This window comes from Jaculus jaculus, chromosome 4 (genome assembly GCF_020740685.1).
Source record: "Jaculus jaculus isolate mJacJac1 chromosome 4, mJacJac1.mat.Y.cur, whole genome shotgun sequence".
Classification (NCBI taxonomy): Eukaryota; Metazoa; Chordata; class Mammalia; order Rodentia; family Dipodidae; genus Jaculus; species Jaculus jaculus.
In genome coordinates, this window is record NC_059105.1 from 88,810,846 (window position 1) to 88,825,615 (window position 14,770).

A 14,770-nucleotide genomic window follows, 5' to 3' on the forward strand; every position below is an offset into this window, starting at 1 on the left:
ACAACAAAAAAACAAAATATAAAAAAATGGTAAAAGTCAGTGGAGGGGGGATACAGGAAGGAAAAAAGGCAGTGCTGTGGGAGGAGATTATGATCATAGTACAATGTCTGTATGTATGGAAGCTTGTCAGTAAGAAAGTTAACAAAACATTCTGCTAGCCAATGAAAAGCTAAATACATTAAGCACACATGTTCTTGATTTAATTGATGCCTTAAATAACCTTGAAAAAAGATGTACCATTAATGAATTCATATCACTAGACTACACAGTGAATTCCAGGTCAGTCTACAGTGAGACCCTACCTCAAAAACAAACAAACAAAAAAACCCTAGAGTGTTAGAGGTTATAGAAATGGCTGAGAGATTAAGGTGCTTGCTTGCAAAGCCAACTGTGTAGGTTCAATTCACCAGTAGGCATGTAAAGCAGATTCACAAAGTGGTGCAGTTCATCTGCAGGGGCTAGAGACCTTCGTGTACCCATTCATATTATCCCCCCCCTCGTTTGCAAATAAATAAATATTTTTAAAAACTATTGGTAGTTTGAATTGTAACTGGCAGGGACTCACTCCAGCCCAGTGGCATCAAATTCACAGCAGTCCTCTTATTCATCTACCCTAGTACTAGGATTAGAGGGGTGACTCACAAAATAGAATGTTTGAGGTCCATACATCCCTAACAAATAAAAAACAAAGAGAAATCCTTAAAAAGAATACAAGGAAATTACTACCACTTCTCAAGCTTTAACAACTACATCAAATTTTACAAACAGTGATTTTCCCTGTACTCCCCTTAGATTACTCCTCTCCAGATTCTAGCTACAGGAGGAATAAATCCATAGTTCTCTGCCACATTAGAGTCATATCAATTTGAAATACTTTTCTCTTACACAACTAACTCAAACTAGTAATATCAGATTTCAGAAGACTTTAATTCTGGGTTTATTAATCATTAGTATCAGTCAGCCTGGTGGAGCACACCTTTAACCCCAGCACTCGGGAGACAGAGGTAAGAGGACTGCTATGAGTTCAAGCCCAGGCTGAGACTAGAGTAAATTCCAGAATTCCAGGTCAATTTGGGCTAAATTGAGACCCTACTTTGAAAAACCAAAACCCCCACCCCCAAAAAAAGAAAGAAAAAAGAAAAGAAAAATAAATAGTATCATGATGAAATGAGAATCAAGTTGCTATAAAATGAAGTCAACTTTCTTTCCCAGAACTGGATTCTTAAATCATGATCAAACAGTGGAAAATGATAAGCATGTTGAAGATAAAGTGATAGGATGTCAAGAGACTATCAGAAGACTTATTGCAACATGACCATCCAAACCATAAATACACTTAAGAGTAAGGGCAATCTCTTTCTCACTGCTAATGTATGTTAAGTACAACGAAAGTAAATGTGTGATATTACAAACCAACCAAAAATTCCCAGCTGCATTCAGCTGTAGAGATCCAGAAGCAATAATATTTCCATAGCAGTGATAGAACCCATTTTTTATACTCCAATCTATGCTAAAATGATTATTTCTGGGGAAAATGTCTGATTCTAGGATGTGTAAAGGTTATTGGGTAGGAACTGGGGATGTAGCTCAGTGGTAAAGTGTTTGCCTAGTAAGCCAAAGTAGTTGTTCAATCCCCAACACAGGAAAAAATAAAAGTTTGTTGGAAACTATTTCAAAGGGGATACTGATGGCTAAAATCTGGGATGCTTTGAATTCATTATAGCCCAAATAATAAAATAAAAATCGAAGAGTCCACACCTGTAGAAATATCAATTTGAGCTGTTACCTTATTTCAATACAAATTTATTTATTTATATACCAGCCTGGCATGGTGGGGTTTGCTTTTAATCTCAGTACTTGGGAGGCAGAGGTAGGAGGATCTCTGTGAGTTCAAGGCCACCCTGAGACTATGTAATGAATTACAGGTCAGCCTGACCTAGAATGAGACCCTACTTCAAAAAACAAACAAAAAACCAACTTATATACCTACATGAAACTGACTGCACAGAAATTACTACCTTCAGTGGAATATGATGGCTGTGCCTATAATCCAACCACTCAGGCTGAAACAGCAGATCAATACAAGTCTAGGATACCAAGTGAGAACTTGACTCCAAAAACCAACAAAATCTCAAGCAAGTAGCCAAAAAATAAAAAGGAAAAGAAATCATCATACTGTTTCAGGTAAAATACATCAATGAGTAAGTAATGTTGACTCATGAAATGCATAAAGAACAAGGTATTTTGGGACTGGTCTTGCAGCTCAGCGCATAAAGTGCTTGCTTAGCAAGTACAAAGCCACTCACAGGTACCCAATCTCAGGACCACACAGGTCAGGAGATGAAGAATGAGGATGGAAATCTAACATTAGCCTAGGCTGCATGAAAAATCAAACAAAACTAAAGCAAGATATTTACACTACCACATATGCTATTTTACATACTATTAATATGCTCTCTTAAGCATTTATCACTGAAGTATTTTAAGTATTTGCCACAATAAGCCCTCTGATTGTTAAGTATGCACTTATTAACTTTCTATTTCTGTTCAGCCATTTCATATAAAGGGAGGACACTGAAAAACCCTCCCTCTTAAGATCATGGCGCCTTTAATCTATCCCACAAGCATAGCCACTAAATTCTATTAGGAGAAGTTGTGGTAGTCAAATGGGAAAAAACATTATACTAGAAACTTGGCACATACTGAGTTTGATTCTCAGCCTTCTGGATAAGACTAAGTGTAGGAATGGTAACATCATCAGGAATAAGGAATGCATTAAAAGAACCACACTAGGGACTGAAAAGATGGCTCAGAGGTTAAAGCACTTGCCTGCAAAGCCTAAAGACCAAGGCTCAATTCCCCAGCACCCACATGAGGCAGTTTGACCATATATCTCCCAATAGAATCAGATGTTTTTTAAAAGCTTGTAACTTGGATTTCCAGCAGTCTGGCTGGAAGAGGTGTCACTGGGAGGTAGATTCTGTGGTCCAGCCTAAAGGTATACAGAGTAGTCTAAATTTTGCCTGGGTCCCTGCTATTTTGTGCTTGCTTGTGGAGCTGGTATGTGGTTTTTCTCACTGCATGGATCTGTTAAAGGGGGCAGCTTCAAATAAATCCTTTTCTCCCACAAACTGTGTCTGTTTGGAAATTAATCCCAGCAACATGAAGCTGACTACACTACCATGTAAAACTAGATGCACAAAGAGGCATATGTATCTGGAATTATTTATATTGGCTAGAAGCGCTGGTGTACCCCATTCTGTGTCTTCTCTGTGTGCAAATAAGTGAATAAAATATTTTTTAAAAAAGGCCACCCTGAGATGACAGAGTTAATTCCAGGTCAGCCTGGATCAGAGTGAGACCCTACCTTAAAAAAAAAAAAAAAAATTAGCTCTATGGTATTCAGACAAAAAAAAAATATGAAAACTGAGTTCACCCTGAAGATACACTTAAAGTACAGTCAGTCTTCAAAAGTGCTCCACCAACAGGTGCAATAATAGCATGTCTGTTATGAGGGAACCAACCATTCTCTAATTGGACTGGAGGAGGCCCACTCCATGGAAGAGAATACATGCCTGATACCTATGATGGGGCAAAATCAAGAGCCCTAACGGTATAATGCCTGCTAGTCTCTGGCTAAATGCATATATTATGCTCATCAAACTGCCTGGTAGGTGTCTACACACTTTTCTTATAGTTCATACCCATATATTAATGCTACTATCACTTTTGGTCAGAGAAGTTTCTCTTTCAGATGGTGATGACTTCTGGGATGACTCAGAAGTCACCATAGTGCTAAGAAGTGACAGAGGAGTTCTCAGCACAGAAATATCTTATCACACATTCCAAGACTCAGGGTCCACTGGCGAAGAAGTGGTAATAAGAATGTAAGACTCAAAGGAAGGATAGGACTCCTGAATGCCCTCTTCCAGACACAAATGGCCTGAATATCCATGAACTTGGCATGCCTGGCATGACCTATGTAAGACCAGTACAATAGGAGAAAATGATGATGACATCAACATAAAGGAAAAGAATGATGGAGACAGGGAGTGTGAAGATGATGAAGAGTGTGAAGTATGATGGAGAGTGGAGTTGTGAAGGGGAAAGTGGGGGGAGGGATGATCATGGTTTTATGGAAGTTGTCAATAACAAACAATTTAAAAGTGTTCCATGTCTTGGAGGTGGCCATACGGATGCTGGAGAAGGATGACTGCAAGAAGCAGGATGCCCTGGTGTCTCTGTGGCAGCAGCTTGAAGTCCTCAGGGCTCTCAAGCATGAGCTTGCCTTTAAGCTGCAGAGTTCAGACTTAAAGTGAAACAGAAAAGTGAATTAAACACTCGCTTAGAAGAGAAGACCAATCAGATGGCTGCTACTATTAAACAACTGGAACAAAGATTGCGCCAGGCCAAGCGAGGCTGCCAGTCTGCTGAGCTGGACACACAGCTGTTCAAGCAGGACTTCAGAGACAGCTTGCAGCTGGAAATGGAGGAGCTCACCAGGCAGTGGAACCAGCTTGAATTAGAACTGAAGCAAGAGAAAGAAATATGGATGTACAACAGCCAGAGCCTTGCAGCAAAGGGGTCCCAGAAGCCAGAGCCCAAGGATGGAAAGCACAAAATTCAAGAGGAAAATTAACGTGCTGTGGCTGAGCCTGCTTCTCTAAGACCAGTGGGCATTCCAGTAGAGAAGAGCACATCTGGGAAAGGACAGGCCAGCAGGTACCCAGGAAGGGCGGCAGGTGGATCTCAGAGGTAAAGCGTTATGCTTAGTCCTGGAGTCCCTCCTCACTGTCCCTTCGCCAAAACAAAGTCACAGTGGTAGCTTTAATGGGAGAACACGGATGTTGGCCGAGGTATAAAGGTGACGCATACCACCCATGTGCCAGGCGCTGCTTGTCCCCTCTTTACTCCCACTACCACCTCTTTAAAATGCCTTCACCGAACTGTGAACCCAAACTCAGGAAAAACAGATTAAAGATTAACATACATTTTGAATGTATTAAAAACATACTGTAAAAATTTCAGGACCAGAATTATGTGGTCGGCCTACAAAGGCTTTCATATCTGAAAAGAACATTATTTTTTCACATGATGGCTTCGAAAGTATCTGCCCTTTGCAGAATCTCCTGCCACAAAACAAGCCTTGTTTCTTGCCCAGTCCCTCCCTCCACACCATGAAGGAAAGAGCAAGACATGCAAAGAAACAGGAAGGTTTAAGCAAAACTAAGCCACACAGAGATTACAGCAAGTCTACTCTGTGCTAATGGCCTGGAGCAGTTAGCTCAGTGTTTACTAAAGTGTCCCTTCAGTACAGAATCCTTACTCAGAAACAGGATCAGGACCCCTGGTGGGAAACATCTCTTCAAATCAAAAGGTGTGGGAAAGTGGATAGAGCATTTCCTTCCCTCTCACAAGGGAAGAACTTGTGGGATGACTTTGATTGCGTTGTATGAAGACAGAAGAGGATCTGACTCTGTTTGCTGGTTTAGAATTCTGGGGTGGGAGCACCCTGAAACATATTATCTGATAATTCTGTCTCTGGAAAGAGTATAGTCTGAGGAAATTGTTATTCCAGAAATCTGGCCTGTTGGCAAACTAAAGGTTACGAGTACTGGGGTAAAATAACAGAATCCTGAAAAAGAAAAGAAAAGAAAAAGTTCCATCTCTAAAGAACATAAGACAACACTGAAGACATGTTCTAGGTTGTTGACTTGTCCACAACATGCTTAAGACTGAGTGAATAAAATAATCCCAGGGCAGTCTAGAGGAATGGCTTAGCAGTTAAGACATTTGCCTGCAAAGCCAAAGGACCCAGGTTCGATTCCCCAGGGCCCACGTTAGCCAGATGCACAAGGGGGTGGACGTGTCAGGAGTATATTTGCAGTGGCTGGAGGCCCTGAGGAGCCCATTCTCTCTCTCTCTCTCTCTCTCTCTCTCTCTCCTCTGTCAAATAAAAAAAAAAAAATTAAAAATAATCATAGGCTGAGGTAAATGATCCCAATAAGAGGGCATCCTAAGCTACAGAGTTCTAGGTGGCCTGGCCTAGAGTAAAGCCTTGCCTCAAGGAAACAAACAAAAACATCTGACTTTCTATAATTTGACTCACAATTTAAATTAACCTATTAAGGACTGGTTAAATTTTCAGAATTTTAAATTTCTTACAAGGACTGGAGAAATGTCTCAGCAGTGACCTGAGTTTGCTCACCCCCAATACCCATGTCTGTAGTTCGTCTGCAGCAGCAACAGGCTCTGTTGATTCTCTCTCTCAAATGAATGGATAGAATAGGTCAGATACTTTTTAAAAATTCTATATTTTTATATATATATATTTACATATGCCTCTGTAGCTTAGGATGCCCTCTTATTGGGATCATTTACCTCAGCTTATGATTATTTTTAATTTTTTTTTTTTTATTTATTTGACAGAGGAGAGAGAGAGAGAAAGAGAATGGGCTCCCCAGGGCCTCCAGCCACTGCAAATATAAAAAGGCTGACCTGGAATTCACTATGGAGTCTAAAGGTGGCCTCAAACTAATGGCGATCCTAACTCTGCCTCCTGAGTGCTGGGATTAAAGGTGTGCAGCACCATGCCCAGCTAAAAATTTTTTTTAATACTTTATTATTTATTTGAGAGAGAAGGGTAGGCAGAGAATGAGCACAACCCAAGCCATCTAGCCACTGCAAACAAACTCCAGATATGTGAGTCATCTTGTCAATCAGGCTTATGTGGGTACTGGGGAATCAAACCTGGATCCTTAGGCTTCACAGTCAATGCCATAACCTTTGAACCATCTCTCTTTAGACCAAATAAATTAAAATACACAAAATAATTTTTTGGCAGTTAGCAAACAGCTTTTGTCCAGGTACTTTGCAAGTTGAGGTAGGAGGATCACTGTGAGTTGAAGGCATCCTGGGTTAACAAAGTTCCAGATCAGCCTGGGCTAGAGTGAGACCCTACCTCCAAAACAACAAACAAACAAAAAACATAACTGACTATCGTCACAATTTTTTTGTTCTTTTATATTTGAGAGCGACAGAGAGAAATAGGCAGATATAGAGAGAGAATGGGTGCTCCAGGGCCTCCAGCCATTACAAAAGAACTCCAGATGCATGTACCACCTTGTGCATCTGGCTACCGTGGGTCCTGGGGAATTGAGCCTTGAACCAGGGTCCTTAGGCAAGCACTTAACCACTAAGCCATCACTCCAGCCCAAACTTCACAATTTTTAAAAAGTATTTTTATTTGAGAGCCGGGTATAGTGGCTCATGCCTTTAATCCCAGCACTCTGGAGGCAGAAGTAGGAGGACTGCCATGAGTTCAAGGCCACCTTGAGACTACAGAGTCATTTCCAGGTAAACATGGAACCAAGTGAAACCCTACCTTAGGGAAAAAAAATTATTTGTGTGTATTTGTGGCGGGGGGTTATGGGCACACTCGGATCTCTTCTTACCATAGACAAACTCCAGATGTATGCACTACTTTGTGCATTTAGCTTTAAGTTTACTGGGGAATAAAACAAATGCTGGTAAGTTTTACAAAGGCCTTTAACCAGTCAGCTATCTTCCCAGCCCTCTTTTCAATTTTGATATCAATTCCATAACTGAAATAATACAAAGCTTCCAAGTAAGAACATTTGAAAGAATGGCTAAAACCCTATTATGTGGTAACGTGAATTGTTATGCAATCTTCTGATTAGAACATTTATCTTTTGATGTTGTAGAAAGTGCTACAGGCATGCAGGGCAAAGTGGCGCACAACTTTGATCCCAGTACTTGAGAGGCAGAGGTAGAAGGATCTATGTAGACTATATAGTAAATTCCAGGTCAACCTGGGGTAGAGTGAGAGCCTACTTAAAAAAAAAAAAAAAGTAGTAGAAACATTGTGTATGTACAGGACAAAGGGAGGGAAAATGCATGGAAGTTTCTAACCTAGCAACTGACAAAGACTATAAGTTCATAATTAAGTTGGGGAAAAAAAATTCGGATAAAGAAATAAAGGTAAATAAGATACTTACATTTAATTTGGGGCTGATATTTAATATCACATGGTGAGAAGTCAATGCACTCAACCATGACAGTAATAACATGAGCAATCCTGTCCAAGAATAACAAATTCTAGGAAAGAAGAAGTACCATAATTAGTAGCTTCTAGGAAATTAAACAATACTCAATAGTAAGCAACAAAAAAATACGTTCTCTTAAGCCAGGAGTGGTAGCACATGCCTTTAATACCACCACTCTGGAGGCAGAGATATGAGGATCACCGTTAGTTCAAACACTCTGTAGTTGAATTCTAGTTCAGCCTGGACTAGCAAGATCCCACCTCAAAAAACAAACAAAAAACTCTTACAATGAAAATAAAAAATATAGTTGTAACTGTTCTGTGATAAACACAATAATTTATGCTCCTCAAAATTAAGAGCAAACAACTAATCTTCATATCCAAAGATTCACCGTCAACCTATGAATTCAGTATATAATTGTAAAACTTATAATTATTTTGGGGGGGAGGAGGTAGTACTTGGGATCAAACCCAGGGCCTCACAGCCTATGCAAGGTTTGTACATTCCAAAGCTATGCTCCCACCCAAACAAAATCACACTTATCAATTCTTGAAAATTATACAATATTTATTAAATCCAGTGAAGACAAACATCACACAAAAAAATGGCTTATGCTTCTCTAGACAAGTCTTCCTCCTCAATCCAACTGAAAAAAGAAAAAAAAAAAAAAAAAAAGATTCCTCAAAGACTATTTATAAATGTAGGGGAGACATGGAAGCTGAGATAGGATATCTCCATGAATGTGAGACTGGCCTGGGGCTTTAAAGTGTCTATGTCAGCCTGGGCTAAAATGAGATACTATCTTGAAAAACAAAAACAAAAGCGTAGGGGAGTAAAGCAGATAGAAATTAAAAACTGGAATGCATAAAATAAAGGGGACTGGTATAGGATGAAGCAAATTCTGATTTGTACACCAGCCTGGACTTCACCACAAATCCCTGTATCAAAAACGCAAGGATAGCCAGACATGGTGGTGCACGCCTTTAATCCCAGCACTTGGGAGGCAGAGGTAGGAGGATCACTGTGAGTTTGAGGCCACCCCGAAACTACATAGTGAATTCCAGGTCAGCCTGGGCTAGAGTGAGACCCTACCTCGAAGGGGGCAGGACTAAACAAAGTCCTAGATTCTATCTTCAGCACCACATAAAGCTGAACATGTTGAAACACACCTCTAATCCCAGCACTCTGGAGTAGAAGTAGGTCAACCTCAGCTATAGGCCTATCTAAAATATATAAAAACTCTATTTCAAAAACAAAAACAAGCTGGGTGTGGTGGTGTACACCTTTAATACCAGCACCTGGGAGGTAGAAGTAGAGGTAGGAAGGGCAGCCTGGGCTAGAAGCTACTAATTATGCTACTACTTCTTTCTTAGAAAAAAAAAATCTAATAAATTGTTACGGGTTTATACATTGTTATTCCTTCAACTTGGAAAGGACATTTATTGTCAAGCAGTATTGCCATGCTATAATGGCAATATACTACTATATTTGGTGTTTACTGCATCTCTTTCTAGCTGTGGTTAATCTACACTCTCAACTCCACTGATGAAAACACCTAAGGACACATTTCTCAGAAGGTATCTGCATAACTGTACTGGGAGGGAAGAATGGACAAAGTGAACACATAGACACACATATGGATGTGGAGATGCAAGCAGCTTACATGTCAACCTATGATGCTTAATAAGGGAACCAAACTTTCCAGAAACTGTATATCCTTCGTGAATTCTGGATTCTTCTTGGATTCTGAACAAAACTACTTCTAAAACAAAACATCCAAGAAGTTGGCTTCAAAGATCTAACAGGTAAGTATGAGGAAGTAAATTCAGGATAGTCAAGCCTTAAACTAGTAAACAAAATGGAATAGGCACAAGAATGCACAAAGTCAAATAGTACATGATGGACCTTCAAGATCAGAAAGAGAAAAGTGGCCAAACTCACAGAAAGGGCTTCATCTTCTGAACACAACATTATCTTCGAAGAAAGTTCTTCACAGCACAAATTCTCTTCGGCTGTTGCCACCAAAGCAGCACAGCGAGCAAAGGCTCTATATAATTCTGACCACGTTTTAAGTAAAGTCTTCATGGCAGCCTAAAAACAAAATAATTTTATAAATACATACCGATATATCAAACAGGTAATAAAAACAATGAAATCTAAAGTAGAGAACACTAGTACAAAGGGACCTTGTAATAATTCCCCCCAAAAGTTCAACATGAGAATATCCAAGTACCAGCAATTACCAAGGGACAAAAGAACTCTCCTATTCTTTCCCCCTACATTAACAATGAAAACACTTAAAATTATACCAATTATTTGCAAGAAAAAAAATTGCAAATTCCCTACCCACCAAAATGTGATAAGGGGCTGGAGAGATGGCTAAGCAGTTAAGCGCTTGCCTGTGAAACCTAAGTACAATGATTGTGATGGGGAAGTAATATGGAGAATGGAATTTCAAAGGGGAAAGTGTGTGGGGGGGGGAGGGAGCGAATTACCATGGGATTTTTTTTATAATCATGGAAAATGCTAATAAAAATTTAAAAAAAAAAAAGGAAAAAAAAGTGATAAGGGGCTGGAGAGATGGCTTAGCAGTTAAGCGCTTGCCTGTGAAACCTAAGGACCCTGGTTCGAGGCTTGATTCCCCAGGACCCACGATAGCCAGATACACAAGGGAGTGCATACGTCTGAAGTTTGTTTGCAATGGCTGAAAGCCCTGGAGTGCCCATACTCTCTCTCCTCCTGTCTGTCACTCTCAAATAATAAAATAATAAAAAGAAATGTGATAAGACCTTACCATGGGAAATCTCTGTACTGAAAAAATATGGTTTACTGGCAGAATCAATGCACCATAGATGGCACTGAAATTATGTTCTAAGGCATCCCCTTGATTCACTTCATTGGTCTGAAATAAAGAAAACAATGAAGTTAGGTAATTTGCCATGACATTCTAATCATGATACCACTACTTACTATATGCAACAGAGTTATGAGTATGTTTGTAATGAATATATTCATGAGATGTTGCACTTGAAACCTGTGTGTCTGGTTTTACATGAGTACTGGGAAATGAACCTGGTTGCATTAGTTTTGCAGGCAAGCCCCTTACTGCTAAGCCAACTCTCCAGCCCAGATGTTGCACTTTCTTTACCTTTGGTACCTGAGCATGACTTAAGAAGACCTCTGCAGAGTAATCAAGTTAAGATGAGGCTATGCTGGTGTGGGGTGAGGTAAAATCCAAGGAATGGTACTTTTGAAAGAGGAGAAAAATTGTGCTTGCCGCACAACCACAATTACCTGAGTTGAATCCCCAGCACCTGTGTAAAAGCCAGGTGTGACGCAACATCAACCTCTGGTCTCCGTGCACACCCACCCCTATGCACATGTATGCATGCAAAAGCAACAGAGAGACAAGGGTGTGGGGGGTGGGGTGGGGGGGAGAGAAGGCTGTGTAGGCAAACAGAAGACAAGGGGAAGATTTTACCATGTGAAGATGGTGCAGTTACGTGGCTATAAATCAAGGTCAGGATTGCTAGCCCCTCTTATGAACAGATTTATTCTTCAGAACTTGGGAAGGATCTAGCTTTGCCTAACTTTTAATTGTGTACTTCTGGTCTCCAGAATTGTGAGAACATAAGCTCCCATTGTTAAGGCTAGAGACAGAACTTAGTAGTACAGTGCTTGTTTATCCTTGGCATAATCCCAAACAACAAATATAGCCACAAAACACAAAAAATTCTTCATTTTAGCTGTCTGTTTGTCCTAAAACAGAATACCAAGGTGATTGTGAAGGGTCATACCTATAATCCCAGCATTCAAGATTACTGCCAAAAGCCCAAGGCCAACCTGGGGTAAAGCTGAGTTCCTAGGAGCCATGATACAGAGTGAGACCTCGACTCAAAATAATAAAAAACAAAGATAACAAAAAGAGTAGAACTATAGAAAATGGAAGCCAGCTTACTCTTGGAAAGTTCCAGGACAGTAAGGGCTACACACACTGAGACCCTGTTTGAAAAGTAAGTAAGGGCTCCAGAGATGGCTTAGCATTTAAGCTGCTTCCTGTGAAACCCAAGGACCCAGATTCGATTCCCCAGTCCTCATGTAAACCAGATGCACAAGGTGGCCCATGCATCTAGAGTTTGTTTGCAGTGGCTAGCGGCCCTGGCACACACATTTTCTATTTTCTTCTCTCTCAAATAAATAAATATGCAAACAGAAAAGTTTAGATTTGGAAAGAACCATGTATCATACCTGATTAATCCAGCCAGTTAATGGAGTGACTATACTACTCCACATTCTCCAGAGGTGCTCCTTGTTTTCTATTTGCTTTGCATTTTGATTAATAACATTTAGTACAGAGTCACTAAAAGCTAGTGGTGAAGTTGGACCAGAAAGCACACAACCTACAAGAGTTTCCAGATTGAGAAAAAACCTAAAAAAAACCATGAATATCCATAAGCACTTTATGAAGATACCAATAACATCTTAACAAAATTCTAAAACTCAAGGAAAACAATAAATGATAAATTTCAAGTTTTTCTTTTTTGAGACAGGGTGATCTGCACACAGTTCAGGCTGTCTTTTCTGTCATTCTCCCATACTCCTGGGTCTAGGATCATAAGAATGTACCACTATGACAAGTTTTTAAAAAATGATTAAAAAAAAAAAAAACTGGGCACGGTGACACACATCTTAGATACCAGCACTTGGAGGCAGAGATAGGAGGATGTCTGTGCATTCAAGGCCACCCTGAGACTACATAATGAATTCCAGGTCAGCCTGGACTAGAGCAAGACTATACCTCAAAAACCAAAAATAAATAAATTAATTAATTAAATAAATAATAATTTTTAAGATTGTGGCATGAGGCATGGTAGCACATACATGTATCCCAGCACTGAGAAATCTGAGGCAGGAGGGTAAAGAGTTCAAGGCCAACCTGGGCTACATACCAAACTTCAAAAAAGAATTTTTTTAACCATTTTAGCATGTTTCTTACATCTGTAAATCCAGCGTTAAGCAGACAGTGGAAAGCTTGCAAGAGTTTAGAGCCAACCAGGGCAACAAAGACCCATGGTTGCCATGGCTGTCCCTGTGACCTCCACACGTGTCCAAATACAAACAGACAAAATAATGAACACCAAATATATGAATTACTATATAAATAAAAAAATTTTCATTCATTGCCTCTTTCTAACAAAAATAACAAAACCTGGGCTGGAGAGATGGCTTCCTGCGAAGCCTAAGGACCCAGGTTTGATTCTTCAAGTCCCACATAAGCCAGATGCACATAGTGGCACATGCATCTGGAGTTCGTTTGAAGTGGCTAGAGGCCCTGGCCTGCCCATTCTTACTCTCTCTGTCTCAAATAAATAAATAAAAATAAAATCTTTTAAAATAACAAAAACTGAGATGGTGGCAGGTTCCTATAATCCCAGCACTTGAGACAGAAACAGAAATATCAGACACTCACGGACCATCCTTAGCTGCATTGGTAGTTTGAGACTCTTGAGGAGTGGCAGAACATTAAAATTTCAAAATAAGTCACAAACTCACCTTTCATCTTGTAGGCCACATTCCAACAGGTTGTTGTTGAAAATTAACTGGATTAAGAACAAAGCTGGGGTTCCCTGAAGAAAGGAGAACCAAGTTACTATTCTCAGTTCTAAGAATATTATATTTGTTTTCTATAATCACACATTTAACATGACTATTTCAGCATGAAAATTTAACTTTTGGCATTATTTAGAACACAACAGCAGCAGCAATTTTATTTACTACACACATTGCCTGGCATGGTGGTATTCATCTCTTATGAGTCACAAGAAACAGTAGGTTGGCATATGAAGCAGGAAGACGCTGAAGGTCAAGGCCAACCTAAACTCTATATAAAACCCTATGTCCAAAAGCAAGGAGAAGAATCACAGTACTTTCATAAAAGAAAATCTGGCTATGGCAGGATGATTGCTGTATACATGCCAGCCTGGAATACATAGCAAGTCCCAAGCCAGCCAGGGACTGAGTGAACTGTCAAAAAGACAAAAACAAATCAATCTGTTAGGCTCTAACCATGATTATTTTGACAATGTAGCAAGGGATAGTGAGAGTCCACATACAGATTACTAACCTAAAACTTACTTGGCTCACTATCTCTTGCTCTTGTAACCAAGAAACCATTATCAAGTTAATATTACTAGGCTTACAAAATTTTTAGGAATGACAAGCTCCACCTCCGACGGGCTAGGACAAGACCACATCTATATGCAACATATGTAATTATCCACAGTAATCTATTACTTTGTGAATCAGTTTTATAATTTGGTCAACTCAGGTCAGTGGGCTTTGTAGGCAAGCATCATAACCACTGAGCCATCTCTCTAGCCCTCAATCTTTTTCTTTCTTTCCATATGTGGTATGTACACACATATATGTGCATTTATGGAGCCCAATAACCTCCCTTGTGGCAGGAGTTGCTCTCCTGTTGTAGACCAGTGTGGGATGTCTTCTTCCACCTGGCAAATCTATTGAGATGGAATCTCTTTATACTATTTCCAAGATTGTGGGGCTCTGTTGATTCTGGGATCTCTGCTCCCCCGTGGGACTACGGTTATAGGCACTCGTGACCATACCCAGCTACTTTACATGATAACTGGAGATTTGAACTCAGGCGGTCTCAGAACCCCTTGTGCTTGCTCAGGAAGCACACT

The 14,770-nt window shown here is 40.0% G+C and overlaps 1 protein-coding gene and 1 non-coding gene across 7 annotated transcripts in view; both read right to left on the minus strand.

Annotated features, from left to right (window-relative positions):
• Rif1 (replication timing regulatory factor 1) overlaps positions 1-14,770 on the minus strand; it is an 86,855-nt gene that overhangs the window by 24,750 nt on the left and 47,335 nt on the right. For all 6 annotated transcript variants that reach the window (XM_045146832.1, XM_045146831.1, XM_045146828.1 and 3 more), the window contains exons 16-20: positions 13,620-13,693; positions 12,315-12,495; positions 10,861-10,968; positions 10,008-10,157; positions 8,019-8,118 (exon numbers count right to left, since the gene is read on the minus strand). In XM_045146832.1, the coding sequence (XP_045002767.1) occupies positions 8,019-8,118; positions 10,008-10,157; positions 10,861-10,968; positions 12,315-12,495; positions 13,620-13,693 (613 nt within the window). The remainder of the gene's footprint in view (positions 1-8,018; positions 8,119-10,007; positions 10,158-10,860; positions 10,969-12,314; positions 12,496-13,619; positions 13,694-14,770) is intronic.
• Positions 2,538-2,674, minus strand: LOC123460522. The gene has a single exon (XR_006637069.1). It is a non-coding gene; the product is annotated as a small nucleolar RNA SNORA29 (small nucleolar RNA).